The sequence below is a fragment of the Triticum aestivum genome, chromosome 7A (assembly GCF_018294505.1).
Source record: "Triticum aestivum cultivar Chinese Spring chromosome 7A, IWGSC CS RefSeq v2.1, whole genome shotgun sequence".
Taxonomy (NCBI): domain Eukaryota; kingdom Viridiplantae; phylum Streptophyta; class Magnoliopsida; order Poales; family Poaceae; genus Triticum; species Triticum aestivum.
The window spans coordinates 66,735,494-66,757,517 of NC_057812.1; the positions used below are offsets into that span (position 1 = coordinate 66,735,494).

At 45.7% G+C, this 22,024-nt stretch overlaps 1 protein-coding gene across 1 annotated transcript; it reads right to left on the reverse strand.

Annotated features, from left to right (window-relative positions):
* Nucleotides 1-18,763: 18,763 nt before the first annotated feature.
* On the reverse strand, nt 18,764-21,705 carry LOC123153027 (rosmarinate synthase-like). The gene is made up of 2 exons (XM_044572350.1): nt 21,628-21,705; nt 18,764-20,275 (listed from the first exon to the last, which is right to left on the reverse strand). The coding sequence occupies exons 1-2, from the start codon at nt 21,703-21,705 to the stop codon at nt 18,797-18,799; spliced, it is 1,557 nt and encodes a 518-aa protein (XP_044428285.1). The 3' UTR covers nt 18,764-18,796.
* Between the last annotated feature and the right edge of the window lie 319 nt (nt 21,706-22,024).

The following is a 22,024-nucleotide window of genomic DNA, read 5'->3' on the forward strand; positions in this document are numbered from 1 at the left end:
AGCCGCAACTAGTTGACGCAGAATGCGTCACATAGGAGTTCCCAGGGAAAGGAGAGCACGAGGGATCAATCCCTGGAGCTCCAGGAAGATAGTGAGCGCTGCTAGCCACCGCGCCCACCTACTGTCCGTGTTAAGTAACGGGGCGCGGCCTACTTGAAGTGAGTCGAGCCTATTTTATTATTATTTTATCTTTGTATCTTTTTGTTTTCTTTCTATCCAAGGTTTTCGTTTTCTTTATTCTAGTTTCATTGTTTCTTTGGTTTATTTTATTTCCTTTTTAGTTTTCTTTGTTTCTTTTGGTTTTCATTCTATATCTTTTGTATATGTCAACAACATTTTCCTAATTCATGTTTAACATTTTTGCAAGACAAATTTAATTTTTTCATACATGGTCAACATTTTTATTTACATTTTAAGAGCATCTCTAGCAGTCCTCGTAAAACAATGACCCGCAAAACTCGTTTATAGTTAGCGAAAAAACAGTTTTGCGGGCCGTCGCGGGCTGCGGTCGAACAGACCCTGTGTACCCGACCCGTAAAACAACATATTTTACGGGTCGACTACCCGGGGTCAATATGTTGTTTTACGAGTCGGCTACGCGGGGTCTGCTCAGTCGCAGCCCGTGTTGGCCCGCAAACCGAAACCCCCAGATTAGCCAATTTGATAGCGAATTCGATGATTGAGTCCAAATTCGAAGAATAAAACATAGTTCGTGCGCAAATAAAAGCATAGTTTTTTACGACAAACGTAAAAGGACTTCATGCAAAAGCAACGACCACGTCCATCATCATCTTGGTCGCTTTTTACCCATCGTCATGATCTTCACTTCCCACCACCGCCATCGATGTCATTGCCGCCTCCGAGTCTATCACCGGCACTTGTTCCAACTCCGGCACCGAAAGCATCGGCGCACTGAAAGCATCAGTGACACTAGTTCCAACTCCTGATGGGAAAACATCACTATTTCCAAATCAGTCATCACAACAACACACATCTAAATGCATATCAAATGTTTTTTAAAATACTCATATCTTATAAACCGCAACTCCAAATTTATTATGTTATATATGGAATTTGATTAATAGAATATATATAATCTGAATATGATGTTATTCTACCTGTTAACCATTAAAAAAATACTATCTAGGGTGCAATCTTAATCAATAGTGCATTATCCGTCTTTCTTTCATATCGGTATTGATTCGGATTGTGGATGAACATCTTAGCAAAATCAGGATTTATGCATTCTTAGTTCGTTATGCTATTATATAAAAAAACCCCTGATGTTTCTGACATTAAACCCGCAATACATATTAAATGTTTTTTTAAAATACTCATATCTTCTAAACCGCAACTCCAAATTTATTATGTTATATATGAAATTTGATTAGGAAAATATATAGAATCTGAATATGATGTTATTTTACTTGTTAACCATTTAAAGAAATTACTATCTGGGGTGCAATCTTAATCAATAGTGCATTATCCGTCTTTCTTTCATATTGGTACTGATTCGGACTATGGATGAACATCTTAGCAAAATCAGGATTGAAGACGAAATTGAAGATCACTTGCCCGTTTCTTTGTACGTATTAAATCTACATACATGTCGTGTTGAAATAGAAGACATGTGAAATCTTGAACTTGTGCTTTTGTAGGTAAAAACCATCTTTGTTTGGACCGTAGCTACCAATACTCAGATGATAGACCATTTTTTGTAAATTAAGAGCATGTGGTATTCTTTTCTCCCGTGGCAACGCACGGGCCCTTTTAGTAGCAGCTATGAAGTGTTATTAGACACTCTCTAAACTAGATGAAGACTAGAATGAGATCAGGGCTTCATATGCGATCATGCGATCTAGCACTTGGGCCATCAGATGGTTCTCGTACTGTACAGATGATGTGGTGGGCTTGGATGACAAGTTATACATTCAGTCCCCTGGGCTCTCGTAAGGCTCTCGTAATATTGCATTTAGCAGCTCTCTCACTTGATTTTGTAGCTCATGGAATGTAGAAAAATATATAAAATACAAATAAGAAACTCTCTCTCGCTATAGAGAGGAATATCTCCAGGTGTGCCATATTTCCCAATGCACTTTTCGATAAAGGATGGATTTTATAAACTCAAACTGAAGCATCCAGTAGATACAAAGCATGATGAACACACACGTGGCCTCTGCATAGTGATACGTCTCCAACGTATGTATAATTTTTGGTTGCTCCATGCTATATTATCTACTGTTTTAGACATTACTGGGCTTTATTATCCACTTTTATATTATTTTTGGGACTAATCTATTAACCGGCGGCCCATCCCAGAATTGTTGTTTTTTTGCCTGTTTTAGGGTTTCGAAGAAAAGGAATATCAAACGAACTCCAAACGGAATGAAACCTTCGGGAACGTGATTTTCTCAACAGATAAGACTCGGGAGACTTGGACCGTACGCCAAGACACGTAACAGGAGGGCACGAGGTAGGGGGGCGCGCCCGCCCCCACCAGGCGCGCCCTCCACCCTCGTGCCCCCTGTTGCTCCACCAACGTACTCCTTCCTCCTATATATATCCATGTACCCCCAAACGATCGGAACAGGAGCCAAAACCCTAATTCCATCGCCGTAACTTTCTGTATCCATGAGATCCCATCTTGGGGCCTGTTCCAGAGCTCCACCGGAGGGGGCATCGATCATGGAGGGCTTCTGCATCAACACCATAGCCTCTCCGATGAAGTGTGAGTAGTTCACCTTAGACCTACGGGTCCATAGCTAGTAGCTAGTTGGCTTCTTCTCTCTTTTTGGATCTCAATACAATGTTCTCCCCCTCTCTTGTGGAGATCTATTCGATGTAATCTTCTTTTTGCGGTGTGTTTGTTGAGACCGATGAATTGTGGGTTTATGATCAAGTCTATCTATGAATAATATTTGAATCTTCTCTGAATTCTTTTATGTATGATTGGTTATCTTTGCAAGTCTCTTCGAATTATCAGTTTGGTTTGACCTACTAGATTGATCTTTCTTGCAATGGGAGAAGTGCTTAGCTTTGGGTTCAATCTTGCGGTGTCCTTTCCCGGTGATAGTAAGGGCAGCAAGGCACGTATTGTATTGTTGCCATCGAGGATAACAAGATGGGGTTTTCTTCATATTGCATGAGTCTATCCCTCTACATCATGTCATCTTGCTTAATGCGTTACTCTGTTTTTAACTTAATACTCTAGATGCATGCTGGATAGCGGTCGATGAGTGGGGTAATAGTAGTAGATGCAGGCAGGAGTCGGTCTACTTGTCTCGGACGTGATGCCTATATACATGATCATACCTAGATATTCTCATAACTATGCTCAATTCTGTCAATTGCTCAACAGTAATTTGTTCACCCACCGTAGAATACTTATGCTCTCGAGAGAAGCCACTAGTGAAACCTATGGCCCCCGGGTCTATCTTTATCATATTGATCTCCTACTACTTAGTTATTTCCTTTGCTATTTCCTTTGCCTTTATTTTACTTTGCATCTTTATCATAAAAATACCAAAAATATTATCTTATCATATCTAGCAGATCTCACTCTCGTAAGTGGCCCTATAGGGATTGACAACCCCTATTTGCGTTGGCTGCGAGGATTTATTTGTTTTGTGCAGGTGCGAGGGACTCGCGCGTAGCCTCCTACTGGATTGATACCTTGGTTCTCAAAAACTAAGGGAAATACTTACGCTACTTTGCTGCATCATCCCTTCCTCTTCAGGGAAAACCAACACAGTGCTCAAGAGGTAGCTAGAAGGATTTCTGGCGCCGTTGCCGGGGAGGTCTACGCAAAAGTCAACATACCAAGTACCCATCACATACCCTTATCTCCCGCATTACATTATTTGCCATTTGCCTCTCGTTTTCCTCTCCCCCACTTCACCCATGCCATTTTATTCGCCCTCTCTTTCTCTCTATCCTCCCTCTCTTTCTCTATTTGCCTCTTTTTGCCAGCTTGCTTTTTGTTTGTTTGTGTGTTAGTTTGCTTGCTTGTCACGATGGCTCAAGATAATACTAAATTGTGTGACTTCACCAATACCAACAACAGTGATTTTATTAGCACTCCGATTGCTCCTCTTACCGATGCTGAATCTTGTGAAATTAATGCTGCTTTGCTGAATCTTGTCATGAAAGATCCGTTCTCCGGCCTTCCTAGTGAAGATGCCGCTACCCATCTAAGTAGCTTCGTTGATTTGTGTGACATGCAAAAGAAGAAAGATGTGGATAATGATATTGTTAAATTGAAGCTATTTCCTTTTTCGCTTAGAGATCATGCTAAAGCTTGGTTTTCGTCTTTGCCTAAAAATAGTATTGATTCATGGAACAAGTGCAAAGATGCTTTTATCTCTAAGTATTTTCCTCCCGCTAAGATCATCTCTCTTAGAAATGATATTATGAATTTTAAGCAACTTGATCATGAACATGTTGCACAATCTTGGGAGAGAATGAAATTAATGATACGTAATTGCCCTACTCATGGTTTAAATTTGTGGATGATTATACAAAATTTTTATGCCGGATTGAATTTTGCTTCTAGAAATCTTTTAGATTCAGCCGCGGGAGGCGCTTTTATGGAAATCACTTTAGGAGAAGCTACTAAACTCCTAGATAATATTATGATTAATTATTCTCAATGGCATACTGAAAGATCTACTAATAAAAAGGTGCATGCGATAGAAGAAATTAATGTTTTGAGTGGAAAGATGGATGAACTTATAAAATTATTTGCTAATAAGAGTGTTTCTTATGATCCTAATGATATGCCCTTGTCTACTTTGATTGAGAATAATAATGAATCTATGGATGTGAATTTTGTTGGTAGGAACAATTTTGGTAACAACGCGTATAGAGGAAATTTCAATCCCAGGCCTTACCCTAGTAATCCCTCTAATAATTATGGTAATTCCTACAACAATTCTTATGGAAATTATAATAAGATGCCCTCTGATTTTGAATCTAATATTAAAGAATTTATTACTTCGCAAAAGAATTTTAATGCTATGATTGAAGAAAAATTGCTTAAGATTGATGATTTGGCTAGGAACGTTGATAGAATTGCTCTTGATGTTGATTCTTTGAAACTTAGATCTATTCCACCTAAGCATGATATCAATGAGTCTCTCAAAGCCATGAGAATTTCCATTGATGAGTGCAAAGAAAGAACTGCTAGGATGCGTGCTAAGAAAGATGCCTTTATAAGCGCGTGTTCTTCTAGTTCCTATGAAAATAAAGATGAAGATCTAAAAGTTTTTGATGTGTACCCTATTAAATCTTTGTTTTGAAATATGAATCTTGATAATGTTGGGACTGAATATGATCCACCTTTACCTAGAAGGCGTTCCAAGAATTCGGAATTTGTTGATCTTGATGCTAAATTTGATAAAAGTGGGATTGGAGAAATTAAAACCCTAGATGTTGCTAAACCCACTATTATGGATTTCAAGGAATTTAACTATGAAAATTGCTCTTTGATTGATTGTATTTCCTTGTTGCAATCCGTGCTAAATTCTCCTCATGCTTATAGTCAAAATAAAGCATTTACTAAACATATCGTTGATGCCTTGATGCAATCTTATGAAGAAAAACTTGAATTGGAAGTTTCTATCCCTAGAAAACTTTATGATGAGTGGGAACCAACTATTAGAATTAAAATTAAAGATCATGAATGCTATGCTTTATGTGATTTGGGTGCTAGTGTTTCCACGATTCCAAAGACTTTGCGTGATTTGTTAGGTTTCCGTGATTTTGATGATTGCTCTCTAAACTTGCACCTTGCAAATTCCACTATTAAGAAACCTATGGGAAGAATTAATGATGTTCTTATTGTTGCAAATATGAATTATGTGCCCGTAGATTTTATTGTTCTTGACATAGATTGCAATCCTTCATGTCCTATTATTCTTGGTAGACCTTTCCTTAGAACGATTGGTGTAATTATTGATATGAAGGAAGGAAATATTAGATTCCAATTTCCATTAAGGAAAGGCATGGAACACTTTCCTAGAAATAAAATTAAATTACCTTATGAATCTATTATGATATCCACTTATGGATTGCCTACCAAAGATGGCAATACCTAGATCTATTCTAGCTTGTTATGCCTAGCTAGGGGCGTTAAAACGATAGCGCCTGTTGGGAGGCAACCCAATTTTATTTTTATTTCTTGCTTTTTGCTCCTGTTTAGTAATAAACAATTTATTTAGCCTCTGTTTTGGTTGTGTTTTTTTGTTTAATTAGTGTTTATCCCAAGTAGAACCGTTGGGAAGACTTGGGGAAAGTCCTGTTCAAAATTCCTCACGTCCAGCAATTTATTTTCGAATTTTTGGGAAGTGCTATTTAGTTAATTATTTTTGCAGATGATTAATAGATAAATTCCTCACGTCCAGCAATTTATTTTCGAATTTTTGGGGTTCCAGATCTTGCGCTAGCTACAGATTACTACAGACTGTTCTGTTTTTGACAGATTCTGTTTTTCGTGTGTTGTTTGCTTATTTTGATGAATCTATGGCTAGTAAAATAGTTTATAAACCATAGAGAAGTTGGAATACAGTAGGTATAACACCAATATAAATAAATAATGAGTTCATTACAGTACCTTGAAGTGATCTTTTATTTTCTTTCGCTAACGGAGCTCACGAGGTTTTCTACTTTAAGTTTTGTGTTGTGAAGTTTTCAAGATTTGGGTAAAGATTTGATGGATTATGGAACAAGGAGTGGCAAGAGCCTAAGCTTGGGGGTTCCCATGGCGCCCTCAAGATAATCTAAGGACACCTAAAAGCCAAATCTTGGGGATGCCCCGGAAGGTATCCCCTCTTTCGTCTACTTCTATCGGTAACTTTACTTGGAGCTATATTTTTATTTACCACATGATATGTGTATTGCTTGAAGCGTCTTGTATGATTTGGGTCTTTGCTTTTTAGTTTACCACAATAATCCTTGATGTACACACCTTTTGAGAGAGCCATACATGATTTCGAATTTGTTAGAATACTCTATGTGCTTCGCTTATATCTCTTGAGTTATATAATTTTGCTCTAGTACTTCACTTATATCTTTCAGAGCACGGTGGTGGATTTGTTTTACAGAAACTATTGATCTCTCATGCTTCACTTAGATTATTTTGAGAGCCTTAATAGCATGGTAATTTGCTTTAAATCCTAATATGCTAGGTATTCAAGAATAAAGAAATTCTCTTATGAGTGTGTTGAATACTATGATAAGTTTGATACTTGATAATTATTTTGAGATATGAAGATGGTGATATTAAAGTCATGCTAGTTGAGTAGTTGTGAATTTGAGAAATACTTGTGTTGATGCTTGTGATTCCCGTAGCATGCACGTATGGTGAACCGTTATGTGATGAAGTCGGAGCATGATTTATTTTTTTATTGCCTTCCTTATGAGTGGCGGTCGGGGACGAGCGATGGTCTTTTCCTACCAATCTATGCCCCTAGGAGCATGCGCGTAATACTTTGCTTTGATAACTTGTAGATTTTTGCAATAAGTATGTGAGTTCTTTATGACTAATGTTGAGTCCATGGATTATACGCACTCTCACCCTTCCACCTTTGCTAGCCTCTCTAATACCGCACACCTTTCGGCGGTATCATACACCCACCATATACCTTCCTCAAAACAGCCACCATACCTACCTATTATGGCATTTCCATAGCCATTCCGAGATATATTGCCATGCAACTTTCCACCGTTCCGTTTATTATGACACCCCCCATCATTGCCATATTGCTTAGCATGATCATGTAGTTGACATCGTATTTGTGGCAAAGCCACCATTCATAATTCTTTCATACATGTCACTCATGTATCATTGCATATCCTGGTACACCGTCGGAGGCATTCATATAGAGTCATATTTTGTTCTAAGTATCGAGTTGTAATTCTTGAGTTGTAAGAAAAATAAAAGTGTGATGATCATCATCATTAGAGCATTGTCCCAGTGAGGAAAGTATGATGGAGACTATGATTCCCCCACAAGTCGGGATGAGACTCCGGACGAAAAAAAGAAAAGAGGCCACAAAAAAAGAGAGAAAAGGCCCAAATAAAAAAATGAGAGAAAAAGAGAGAAGGGACAATGTTACTATCCTTTTACCACACTTGTGCTTCAAAGTAGCACCATGATCTTCATAGTAGAGAGTCTCTCATGTTATCACTTTCATATACTAGTGGGAATCTTTCATTATAGAACTTGGCTTGTATATTCCAATGATGGGCTTCCTCAAAATGCCCTAGGTCTTCATGAGCAAGAAAGTTGGATGCACACCCACTTAGTTTCTTTTTGAGCTTTCATATACTTATAGCTCTAGTGCATCCGTTGCATGGCAATCCCTACTCACTCACATTGATATCTATTGATGGGCATCTCCATAGCCCATTGATACGCCTAGTTGATGTGAGACTATCTTCTCCCTTTTTGTCGTCTCCACAACCACTGTTCTATTCCACCTATAGTGCTATATCCATGGCTCACGCTCATGTATTGCGTGAAGATTGAAAAAGTTTTGAGAATGTCAAAAGTATGAAACAATTGCTTGGCTTGTCATTGGGGTTGTGCATGATTTAAATATTTTGTGTGGTGAAGATGGAGCATAGCCAGACTATATGATTTTGTAGGGATAACTTTCTTTAGCCATGTTATTTTGAGAAGACATAATTGCTTTGTTAGTATGCTTGAAGTATTATTTTTTTTATGTCAATATCAACTTTTGTCTTGAATCTTTTGAATCTGAATATTTATACCACAATTAAGAAGAATTACATTAAAATTATGCCAAGTAGCACTCCGCATCTAAAATTCTGTTTTTATCATTTACCTACTCGAGGACGAGAAGGAATTAAGCTTGGGGATGCTTGATACGTCTCCAACGTATCTATAATTTTTGGTTGCTCCATGCTATATTATCTACTGTTTTGGACATGATTAGGCTTTATTATCCACTTTTATATTATTTTTGGGACTAACCTATTAACCGGAGGCCCAGCCCGGAATTGCTGCTTTTTGCCTGTTTTAGGGTTTCGAAGAAAAGGAATATCAAACGGACTCCAAACGGAATGAAATCTTCGGGAACGTGATTTTCTCAACAGATAAGACCCGGGAGACTTGGACCCTACGTCAAGACACGTAACAGGAGGGCACGAGGTAGGGGGCGCGCCCACCCCCACTAGGCGCCCCCTCCACCCTCGTGGGCCCCCTGTTGCTCCACCGACGTACTCCTTCCTCCTATATATATCCACGTACCCCCAAACGATCAGAACAGGAGCCAAAACCCTAATTCCACCGCCATAACTTTCTGTATCCACGAGATCCCATCTTGGGGCCTGTTCCAGAGCTCCGCTGGAGGGGGCATCGATCACAGAGGGCTTCTACATCAACACCATAGCCTCTCCGATGAAGTGTGAGTAGTTCACCTCAGACCTACCGGTCCATAGCTAGTAGCTAGTTGGCTTCTTCTCTCTTTTTGGATCTCAATACAATGTTCTCCCCCTCTCTTGTGGAGATCTATTCGATGTAATCTTCTTTTTGCGGTGTGTTTGTTGAGACCGATGAATTGTGGGTTTATGATCAAGTCCATCTATGAATAATATTTGAATCTTCTCTGAATTCTTTTATGTATGATTGGTTATCTTTGCAAATCTCTTCGAATTATCAGTTTGGTTTGGCCTACTAGATTGATCTTTCTTGCAATGGGAGAAGTGCTTAGCTTTGGGTTCAATCTTGCGGTGTCCTTTCCCGGTGACAGTAAGGGCAACAGGGCACGTATGGTATTGTTGCCATCAAGGATAACAAGATGGGGTTTTCTTCATATTGCATGAGTCTATCCCTCTACATCATGTCATCTTGCTTAAGGCGTTACTCTGTTTTTAACTTAATACTCTAGATGCATGCTGGATAGCGGTTGATGAGTGGAGTAATAGTAGTAGAAGCAGGCAGGAGTCGGTCTACTTGTCTCGGACGTGATGCCTATATACATGGTCATACCTAGATATTCTCATAACTATGCTCAATTCTGTCAATTGCTCAACAGTAATTTGTTCACCCATCGTAGAATACTTATGCTCTCGAGAGAAGCCACTAGTGAAACCTATGGCCCCCCGGGTCTATCTTTACCATATTGATCTCCTACTACTTAGTTATTTCCTTTGCTATTTCCTTTGCCTTTATTTTACTTTGCATCTTTATCATAAAAATACCAAAAATATTACCTTATCATATCTATTAGATCTCACTCTCGTAAGTGGCCCTATAGGGATTGACAACCCCTATTTGTGTTGGTTGCGAGGATTTATTTGTTTTGTGCAGGTGTGAGGGACTCGCGCGTAGCCTCCTACTGGATTGATACCTTGGTTCTCAAAAACTGAGGGAAATACTTACACTACTTTGCTGCATCATCCCTTCCTCTTCGGGGAAAACCAACGCAGTGCTCAAGAGGTAGCACATAGCTAGGATGCACACAGGCAACATCAACACACGCACACAAAAAACACACGCTGGGAAATAGCAAAGTCATACAAGACCAAATCTATGCCTAAGAGAAAAAAGCCAAAGCGATCATAACAACGATCAACAAACTACAACAATGACCATATCCGCACCATCCATCTTTTGACACCACAAGGAAAAAAATGTTCTTCAACAACAACGCCTTCAGGAAGGGACTGACGCACCAACGCCATCGTCGCCGGATCCAACCGCGAGAGGTGAAGGAAATATGCCCTAAAAGCAATAATAAAGTTATTATTTATTTCCTTATATCATGATAAATGTTTATTATTCATGCTAGAATTGTATTAACCGGAAACTTAGTACATGTGTGAATGCATAGACAAACAGAGTGTCACTAGTTTGCCTCTACTTGACTAGCTCGTTGAATCAATGATGGTTATGTTTCCTAACCATAGACATGAGTTGTCATTTGATTAACGGGATCACATCATTAGAGAATGATGTGATTGACTTGACCCATCCGTTAGCTTAGCACGATGATCGTTTAGTTTGTTGCTATTGCTTTCACCATAACTATACATGTTCCTATGACTATGAGATCATGCAACTCCCGAATACCGGAGGAACACTTTGTATGCTACCAAACGTCACAACGTATCTGGGTGATTATAAAGGTGCTCTACAGGTGTCTCCGATGGTATTTGTTGAGTTGGTATGGATCAAGATTAGGATTTGTCACTCCAATTGTCGGAGAGGTATCTCTGGGCCCTCTCGGTAATGCACATCACTATAAGCCTTGCAAGCAGTGTGACTAATGAGTTAGTTGCGGGATGATGCATTACGGAACGAGTAAAGAGACTTGCCGGAACGAGATTGAACTAGGTATTGAGATACCGATGATCGAATCTCGGGCAAGTAACATACCGATGACAAAGGGAACAATGTATATGTAACATCCCCAGCATCACACTACTGTAATCCCTTATGATCAGTGCCAAGTCATCTTGATTTATGAAGCTTAACCATGTTGGGATAATATCTCATTTCAAATTCCTTCTCTGAATTCCATTCAAATAAAAAAATGCAAAATGAAGTTGATCAAAACTTGTTGGAAAAATGTTCACCTTTTAGCAAATAATCCAAAACTATTTACTGTTAAGGAACACAACATCATCATCAACTCTAAATGGGCCTAATGCATTTTAACAGAGCAAAAATAGCCTTTAAAATGCCCTTTTCTTTATTGTGTAAATTCAAATGAACTCCAAAAATGCCCAAACTTTTGGTGGCAGTGCTGGATATTGCAAAGTAATTATGTGACCAAGTTTCACATTTTTGCAAAATCTTATGGAAGCTCAAAATATTACTAAACCCCTTTCTGTAAAAAGAAAATAAAAAAAGGCCACTATGCACTGGCCTAAGTGCATAGTGCCTAGAGCCCAGCCCACCACAGCCTCCTCCTCCTCCTCCCCCATGTTCTCTGTTGAAGCGACCGAGGCACGCCCGCCGTCGCCGCTGAACCCACCTCGCCGACCTCGCCGCTACAGGCGCCGCGGGTGGATAAAGATCCACCTCTCCTCCCCCTGGCCTCCTCATCCATTCGCCCCCTCCTCGCTCTCCCTCGTTCACCCCTCTTCTGCTCTGTCTCGTTCGCCCGTGCACGGTCATCGACGCGCCGCCGTCGATCCCGCGGCCACCGCCTCCCGATCGCCTCGCTGACGCGCCCTACCGCTCTGCCTCGCTCGGCTGCCTCGACTACACCTCGTCATCGAGCTCGGGAACGACCGCACGCTCGGGATCGACCTCACCTCTCCTTCTCGGTTGCCGGCGCTCGCCGTCATCTCCGTCCAATGCAGCTGCTCCTAAGCTTGCACGGGCCTTTCTTGGCCGCACGGTGAGCTCCTTCCTTCCTCCTTTCCTCTCCTCGCGCCGTGCATTTCGCCGTAGCTAGTTCGCTGCCGTTGCCGTGCCTCTGCTTCCTCCGGCGTGCTTGTAGCCGTGTCGTTGCTACCCGTCGAGCTCAGATGAGCTCGGGATCGTGCTCGGCACGTCTGTGCGGGCCCGTTGCACCCCACCCTCATGCTTTGTCGAGCCCCGTAGCGCCGACCCCGTGCTTCGACCGGATGCGCCTCCGCATAGCTCGTTGCCGGCGTCATTCCGGTGACCTTTCGGTCTTTTGCTCGCGCCCATCTTGCTCGCGCGTGCACGTAGGCCTCACCCCGCTCTCTGGATAACCCGAACTCGCGTCGTACCACTGCTGTCGTTGCTCGCCCGAAGCACCTCACCGCCGACGAGCTCGAATCGCTCGCCCCCGTCCGTTCCAGCCACTCTGGCCACCACCGTTCGATGCGTGACGTCGAGCCGCGTCGAATGCGCCCAGCCACAACCCCGCAGACCCCCTGTGCGCGAAATCCGCGCCCCTCCCGAGCCGCGCCGCCGCGTTTGGCTCGCTGGAGTCAACTCCGGCGCGTCTCTGGCCGGTTTCCGACGTGGCGTCCACATGGCACCACCTGGGCCACTGACTGGTGGGCCCAGGGGCCCCCTTTGACCTGTTGACTTGGGTCAACGCTGATGTGGCCGCCCCTAGTGCCACTGACATGTGGGCCCGGTGCTAATTAAACAGGTTTTATAAATAAAAAATGCTAATTAATCTATTAATTAGTTTAATCACTAATTAGTCGCTGACTAATGGGGCCCACACCCCTAACTACTACTGTTAGTCAAATTAATCCACTGTTAACCCGCAGAGGCTGACATGTGGGTCCCGGAGGCCCCACTGGTCAGGTTTGACTTGGTTAGTGCAGCTATTGACTGATGACGTCACTATGATGTCATGCTAATGCAATATTCCATTTCTGTTACTATAAATAAATCCAGAAAATGTTTTAATCTTTGAAAAATCATAGAAAATAAAACGTACCTCGGACAAAAAAGTTTTATACATGAAAGTTACTCAGAATGACGAGACGAACCCGAATACACGGTCCATTCATCTGTCACATGCCCCTAGCATGCTGAACATGGAACTTTCCCCCTCCGGTCATTTGTCTAACACAGGTCCGGAACCGGGAAAACATTCCCGGTTGAATTCCCCCTTCACCTATATCGTGTAGCCCTACGTTAGGTCAACCCTAGCTCTGCCTATCGTCATGTAATGCTTAGTGGTACCTTTGTTTGCTTTGTATTTACTGTTTCTTCCCCCTCTTCTCTCCGGTAGACCCCGAGACCGATGCCGCCCCTGTGATCGGCTACGTTGACGACACTTCTTCCTTTACAGCAGAGCTTCCAGGCAAGAAAACCCCCCTTGAGCATTCCGATATCGCCCATTTCTTTCCCTCCCATGCTTGCATTAGAACTGCTACTGCTTTCTGCATGATCCTACTCTGATGCATAGCCTGTTGTTGTTACCTGCTTTCATACCTTACCTACTTATCCTAAACTACTTAGTATAGGTTGGTTCGAGATCCATCAGTGACCCCACCTTGTCCCAGTTGCCTTGCTTTATGTTCGATGACTCGATCAACGTGATCGACGTCCAGGCCCCGACACCGCACATCACCCCCCTAGTTGTACGACTCTGCAGAGTTACCATCGAGTGCCGAGGGTGGAATCTCTTACATCACTCCTGATGAGATCTCCGTAGTGTAGCTATACGGTCGAGGTCATCGAGGGTGATTTCCTTCTTAACCACTTCCGTTACAGCTCTGTCGTGCAACCGATCAAACGTGAACCTCGAGGGTGGATCCTCTTACGTTCACCTTGATGACAACATCGAGTGGAATTCACCGGGGGTGATTCCTCAGGTTTTCCCTTTGGTGTTAGACACACAGTTACTACGGTTACTATGACTTTACACTGAACCATGTTACTAAAGACGGGTCGACCCTGAGGGGTACCCGCGCGAGCTTAATAGCGAGTGATGTGGAGTCGGGTTGACCTGGAAGGTGCCCGCGAGATACTTACGAGGCGTGGACGGGCATTCTTAGCCCTTGCCGCAAGTACTCGAGACGGGGAGACGGGGTCACATCGATCGTGAGTCTCTGCTCGTTACCGCGCGTTCCTATTCCACTACGATTTGGATATTTGATCCGAGGGGCCTCTGGCCTGATAGCACTAACCATCACGTGGGCATAGTATGGGCGTTCTGTGTCGTATACATCAGCCGAAGCTTAATAGACGTCAGCGACTGAGCGGCTCGCGCCGGGTTGGACTGGTAAGCACATACCTTGTTGAAGGAGGTAGCTAGGTCTGCTCACCGGCCGCGTACGCAACATGCAGGAGTTCCTGGGGAGATGGCCCATGACCCCTGGGGGCATAGGTTTAGACCGGCGTGCTGGCCTCTATATCCTAGGTCGGGTTGCGGCGTATTGTTTGGTCGAGGCCGGGCATGACCCAGGAAAGTGTGTCCGGCCGGAGTTAATCGAGCGTGGTGGGTAAGTTGGTGCACCCCTGCAGGGAAGAAAACATCTATCGATAGCCTGTCCTACGGTAACGGACACTTGGAGTTGTATCACGATCGATACAACTAGAACTGGATACTTGTGATGAGAACTGGATGGTGATGAGAATTGGATTGTGGTGATAACTGTATAGTATGGCTCTGGGATTGCTTTCTCGCAGGGAGTCAAGAGAGGATCTCTGGCCGATGTTGATAACACTACTGCTACTTTACTTTATGCTACTCTACTCCCTCCTGTTGTTGCAAGATGGTGGTTTCCAGAAGATGCTAGTCTTCGATAGGCTAGGCTCTCCCCTTCCCTTCTGGCATTCTGCAGTTTAGTCCACAGATACAACCCATTCCTTTGATACAGATGCATACTTAGTTTAGATCTAATGTAAGTATTGCGAGTACTTTGGATCAGTACTCACGGTTGCTTTGCTACTTCTTTTTCCCCCATACCCGATTGTTGCGACCAGATGACGGATCCAAGGAGCCAGACGACGCCACTGATGACCACTACTACCCGGAGGATGACTACTACTACGTGAAGACCGCAGACGACTAGGAGTAGTTAGGAGGCTCCCAGGCAGGAGGCCCTGCCTTTTCGATCGTTGTTGTTTTTGTGCTAGCCTTCTTAAGGTAAACTTGTTTAACTTATGTCTGTACTCAGATATTGATGCTTCCGCTGACTTTTGTGTATTCGAGCTTATGTATTCGAGCCCTCGAGGCCCCTGGCTTGTAATATAAAGCTTGTATTATTTTAATTTGTGTCTAGAATTGTGTTATGATATCTTCCCGTGAGTTCTTGATCTTGATCATACACAATTGCGTGTATGATTAGTGTACGATTGAATCGAGGGCGTCACAGTATACCGTTATGCGGTTTGACCGATAAAGATCTTCGTAGAATATGTAGGAACCAATATGAGCATCCAGGTTCCGCTATTGGTTATTGGCCGGAGATGAGTCCCGGTCATGTCTACATAGTTCTCGAACCCGTAGGGTCCGCACGCTTAAAGTTCAATGACGATCGGTATTATGAGTTTATGTGTTTTGATGTACTGAAGGTTGTTCGGAGCCCCGGATGAGATCAGGGACATGACGAGGAGTCTGGAAATATTTGAGACGTAAAGATCGATATATTGGAAGGCTATATTCGGACATCGGAAAGGTTCTGAGTGGTTCGGGTATTTATCGGAGTACTAGAGAGTTACGGGAATTCGCCAGGGAGTATATGGGCCTTATTGGGCTTTTGGGGAAAGAGAGAGGGGAGGCTGCGCGCCCCCCAAGGCCTAGTCCGAATTGGACTAGGGGAGGGGCGGCGCCCCCTCCTTCCTTCTCTTCTCTTTTTCCTTTCCTTCTCTCCTACTCCTACTACATGGAAGGGAGGAAATCCTACTCCCGGTGGGAGTAGGACTCCCCAGGGCGCGCCATAGTAGAGGGTCGGCCCTCCCCTCCTCCACTCCTTTATATACGGGGGAGGGGGGCACCCCATGGACACACAAGTTGATCAGTTGATCTTTTTAGCCATGTGCGGTGCCCTCCTCCACCATAATCCACCTCGGTCATATCGTAGCGGTGCTTAAGCGAAGCCTTGCATCGGTAGCATCATCATCACCGTCATCACGCCGTCGTGCTGAGGGAACTCTCCCTCGAAGCTCTGCTGGATCGGAGTTCGTGGGACGTCACCGAGCTGAACGTGTGCTAAACTCGGAGGTGTCGTACGTTCGGTACTTAAATCGGTCGTATCGTGAAGACGTACAACTACATCAACCGCATTCTCGTAACGCTTCCGCTTATGGTCTACGAGGGTACGTGGACGACACTCTCCCCTCTCGTTGTTATGCATCACCATGATCTTGCGTGTGCGTAGGAAATTTTTGAAATTACTGCGTTTTGCAACAAGAGGCCAGAATCTAGGTTTTCACCCTGAAGAACAAGTCCGAGCATATCTGAGCAATGTCTTCAACAAGGTAACTATGCAGAAAATGTTGCCATTGCCTGGCATAACCAATTTAGGTCAAACCTAGGGTTTTCACCCAAGAGATCGAGACGGGATACTCGAGAAGCACCACCAAATCTAAGTCAATCATGTGTTGACGCCACCATTTTTCCACGATCCCAGCAGCTACATGCGCTGGGCTCTGAAATCCTACCAGCGTTGCTGCTGCAGAACCATATCCTTTGTGTCAAGTCACCGTCCATAGATTACATCTCATCGCCGAAGGCAGACTGGTTGAAGCGAGAGCCACCAGAACCCATAAAGGGGGCTTTTGGCTATATCCCGCCAGCTCGCCGGTTCGAGTCACCAGCAGCAACCATCAGATCCAAAGAGATAAATACTCACGAAGACCATCAATTGGCCACGACAATCCGCATGGCACGGATGCCCATAACCAAGTGGATCGCCACCCGAACCCTGAGCCGCCACAGAGCGCCGAGGCAAGCACGCGCGAGAGAGCATGATTCCGCAGCCGCAAGGATGGTACCACCAGGACTTCATGCTAGTCAACCCTAGATATATACTGTTGATGCTTTCTCTCGTCCAGATCCATAACAGGGACGCCATGATCTGCTGCCGTACAACGCACCGCCGGTCCTCCTCGTGCAAACCAAGCAGTTACAGCCCATGGTTACCGCAGCAAGATGGAACGCCGATGCAAGGATCACGCTAACACCCCACACGCGCAGGTCTCCAGATTTGTTTCTTTGCCACTGCAGCTACGTCACGACCACTAGCCCGCGACAACCACCACACAGGAGCAGGGGCATCATGAGGACTAGGTAGGATGCATGGGAGTGGGCAGGAGTGGCCCCGCCGCCGTCACCGACCAGCCGCCGGCCGCCGGCGACAACAGTGAGGGTAGGGAAGAGGAGGCGGCGCCTAGGGTTAGGGCCGTGGGGTGTCGCCCCGTGAGTCGCCCATTTCCCAATGTACTGAATCCATTATCAAGAACAGAAACTTGAGAATGTTTATCTCAAAACTTTTTTTGCACATGCTTGTTTTCAAAACCTGGAAATTGTACTGCACAACAACATCATCTAAGTGTTCTTGCCTAAAAAAGATCTTCTTTGGCTACAACAAAAAAAAAACATCATCACCGTGTTTACGTCGCAATAACAACAACCTTGACAAGTCAGGAAGAAGAAATATGCCCAAAAAGAAACTTTTGGTAGATAAAATGCACCAGAAAAAAAGATTAGCTTACAAATTGATGAATACACATACACGTACATCCGAGAAGAGTCGATTGGATGTACAAGCAAAGAAGCTTGCTTGCATCAGATTAGTGAACAACAAAAACATGGGACTGGACGAGAGAAAGCATCAACAGTACATATCAAGCCAGGAATTAACACACGAACCACGCCATCCGCCGAAGAAATGAATCTGGCAAAAGGGGAACAACAGAGCTGTGGCCAGATCACCAGCATCAGATTAGTGAGGCTCAGGCATGGTTGAAGAAGCGATGTCAGTGGCGCACGTCGGAGCGGCTCACGGCGATGCACTCCGGCTGCTCCTATGGAGAATGGCTTGATTTTGGTGTTGACTGTTGAGTCGTGTGGTGAAGAGGGCCCGTACTGCTATATTTCGGCACGTCGAGGTGTTTCGTGCAAAATGTGTAGCACCTCTCCACCTTGCTCGAGCTGTACCATAGGAGCGCCAGTGGATGGCCCAAATGTATCGATCGTACCATCGCATCCCAAGGCCTGATCGTATACAAGTTCCAAAAAAGAGCACCACGCGAACATGTTCCAGTTGTCCATGCAACGAACACACACAACGCCAACTTGTACTGGGCGTACACTCACTACGATCCTTTACCAACAGCTCGGCCCTCGTCCTTGCCATGGTCCGTGCGAGACGTGGAGCGACCTCACAGACGGGAACCGTAGTGCTCGCCGGCCGGCTCTGCGTCTGCGAACCCTAGACTCCCGGCCGTCACCGGCGTCAGCAAGCTCTCCGGGACATTCTCTACCACCTCCACCAGCCGCGGCCACAGCCTCGTGCCTTCCACGAACCACGACCCATCCCCGCTGGGGCAGGGCACGAGGATCATCGCCGCCGACCCCAGCCGGTTGTGCCGCAGCCACGGCAAGACCAGCCTCGGCTTCCCGAACCCCAGATCCCCGTCGATGGCGAACGGGACGAAGCCGGAGATCACCAGCGCCGGGCTCCCGAGGCCGAGGTTCACCTCCTCCGTCCACTTCCCGCCGTCCTTGTACGCTGCCTTGTTCTCCTCCGCCCAGTCCACCAAATCCTGGAACCTGTCCTTCGTCATCACAGCCGTGATGGCGGCGCGCACGGTGGCGGCCACGTCGTGCAACGGCATGCGCCGCAGGTCCGACACGCTCGCCTCGTGGGACGCGTACGTGACGACGTTCCCCATGTACATGTCCAGGGCGCCCGCCGACGGCTCGACGCACCTCCGGCCGTCGACGGTCCACGCCATGCGGCAGCTGGGGGCGGACTCGCCGACGGCACGCGCGAGGAGCTTCCAGACGTGCGCGCACAGCGCCAGGAAGCGTGACGGGCGGCGGCCGCTGACTGTCGACGCCGCTGTTTGGAGCGCCGCCAGGTCGGCTGCCCCGATGCGGTAAAGGCGCCGCTGGATGGCCGCGGCCAGGAGGGGGTTGATCATGGTCCCCGGCGTGAACCGCGCGAACTCGGCGTCCAGCGAGGGACTATGCCGCGGCGGTGACCGCGGGCTGAACAGAGACTGATCGAACAGAGGCTCGCAGGAGAGGCGGCCGCCCGTGCGGACCATCTCCGTGAGGCTGTTGAGCAGAGCGGCCAGCGCCCTGCCGTCGGCGAGGAGGTGGCTGGTGCCGACCGCCAGCGAGAACCCGCCGCACGCGAACCGTACCATCTGCACCGACAAGGCGAAGCCCGCGTCGAAGGGCACCTGGATGAGCCCCAGCGAGCGCTCGATGTCGGCGAAGTCGACGGCCGCGAGCGGCACCGCGGCGTCCGCGACGACGAGCTCGGCGCCGGCGTTGTTGCAGGCGTCCTCGGGAATGCTGGTCCCCGGGTCGCGCACAATGCGGCCGGCGAAGGGGAAGAAGCGGCAGAGGTATTCCGGGAGGACAGCGCGTACGGCGGCGAGCACCGCACCGAGGCCGCACGGCGGGGGCCCGTACACGCAGATGAGGTAGAGTGGGAAGGGGCCGAGGACGAGGTCGAGGTTGGAGACGGCGTGCACGGCGGGGAAGCTCGGCGGCGGGCGCGAGGCCCGGACCAGCGTCCGCGAGGCGATCCGGAGGTCAAAGTGCTTGAGCGGCACCATTTCGCCGAGCAGGTGGGTGGGAGTGGGAGTGGGATTGTGGTGGCGCTGATCGACTTCTCTGTGGCTCTTCTACCCAGCTCCGGCCAAGAATGCCATGATTTGTAGGAAGCAGATCGAGCAAGGTACGTACATGGGCTGACAGCTTCGATTAAAGTAACTGAAGTTTCACGTGTGATGTAAAAATGAATCGCATCACATCACATGCATGGCTCTTCAAGTGTACTCCACTTTATTGGATATTCAAGTTTGGGCTCTCACCTGAAAGAATCGAGCATGTTATTGATCTTCAAGTGCAGGGCCGGTCCTGAGATATCGGGGGCCGAGGGCGAAACTAGAACCCGAGGCCCCTTAATACAACATCGAAATAATAGTAAGCATGCCTAAATTCCATTTAATAACTATGTATATGATCATTAATTTGCTGAGAAACTTAAGTTACTTACTCCAAGAAATAAGTTGCAATGATGTTTCATATTAGACAAAAGGTAAATTTGATTTTCACACACCTCTTGTGAAATCAGACACAAGTAAAACTCCATATATTAGGTGGGCAAGAAGTTTTCTATCCACCAATAACCTATCCTCCTATAACCATCCACGAACAAACAAAAAAATTGACGGCATGAGAAAATTCCATTGCATAAAATGTACAATCGGTCAGATGACAATTACGATCAGCATATGCAAAAAAAAAGGACTAGAGAAGGATCCTGAAATTTTATACTAAATTATAGTGATAAAACAATCAGCTGTAATTTATAACATAAATTTGGACGCCATAAAAACCAGGGAAAACAAAAATACCTACGGTGCCGCACCTCTGTTTCGCTATCACCACGATGTGCGCCCAGGCGGGAAGCCTCGTTGGCCGTGCGTGCAGTTCGTAGATCACCGCCGTTTTATTTTACTTTGTTAGGATTTGGCTCGGTGTGCTGCTGCTTTTCGGCCACCGCAGCTAAACGAGGAAGGTATAAATCAATCGATCGCTTCCTTCCAAAACAGGCCCTGAGACAACCAGCCCACCACCATGTAACTCACGTTATAGTAATACTAATAAAGAAATAAAGGCCCAAGGCCCATTGCGCTAGAGCATAAACATAACGTATCGTCTTTCTTCTTCGTTGAGACAACAGAACAGCAGTTGGAGCGCCTCCAATGGCTGAATTCAGGGTACCAATGCTCACACATATACCTGGAGAGGGGGCCCCTTGGCTTGGGGGGCCCAGGGCGGCTGCCCACCCTGCCCCCCCTCAGGGCCGGCCCTGCCTTGACGACTCGTTCAGGCACGGCGCCCACGTCAAACAGTCCAAGCTCGACTGGGGAACTTCACCATCTGTCTCGGATACTGCCCAATTAGTACGTGCTTGCCATTGTCTCGAATTCTCACACCCGGATGGATTTGTACTCGGACGACGACTCACACCTGACATGTCTCCTCCTCCCTCGCTGCCGGTAGGCAACTTTGCCTTTCTAAATTTCTTCAGCGACGTTAGACGCATGGTTAAACATGTGATTTTGGTTCTGGCTAGCTTGATCATCTGTCATGTGTGATGATGCGCAACGCCCAATAGAGTGGCTCTACTTGTCTATATGCTTTTCGGAAGTTAATTTTGCAGGCACCCCTAAATTCTTGCTTAATGTGCTAAGTTAGTTTTTGTTGTATGTTGCTTTTGATGGATGGATCAACTTCTAACTTGGATTGACTTTTGTATGAACTAAAGGTGTACTTCTCAGCTACCTTGGAACCTGTCATCCTTGATTTTTTCTGAAGAATTAGAACTGCATACGAACTATGCGTCTGCCTTCTGTATCATCATT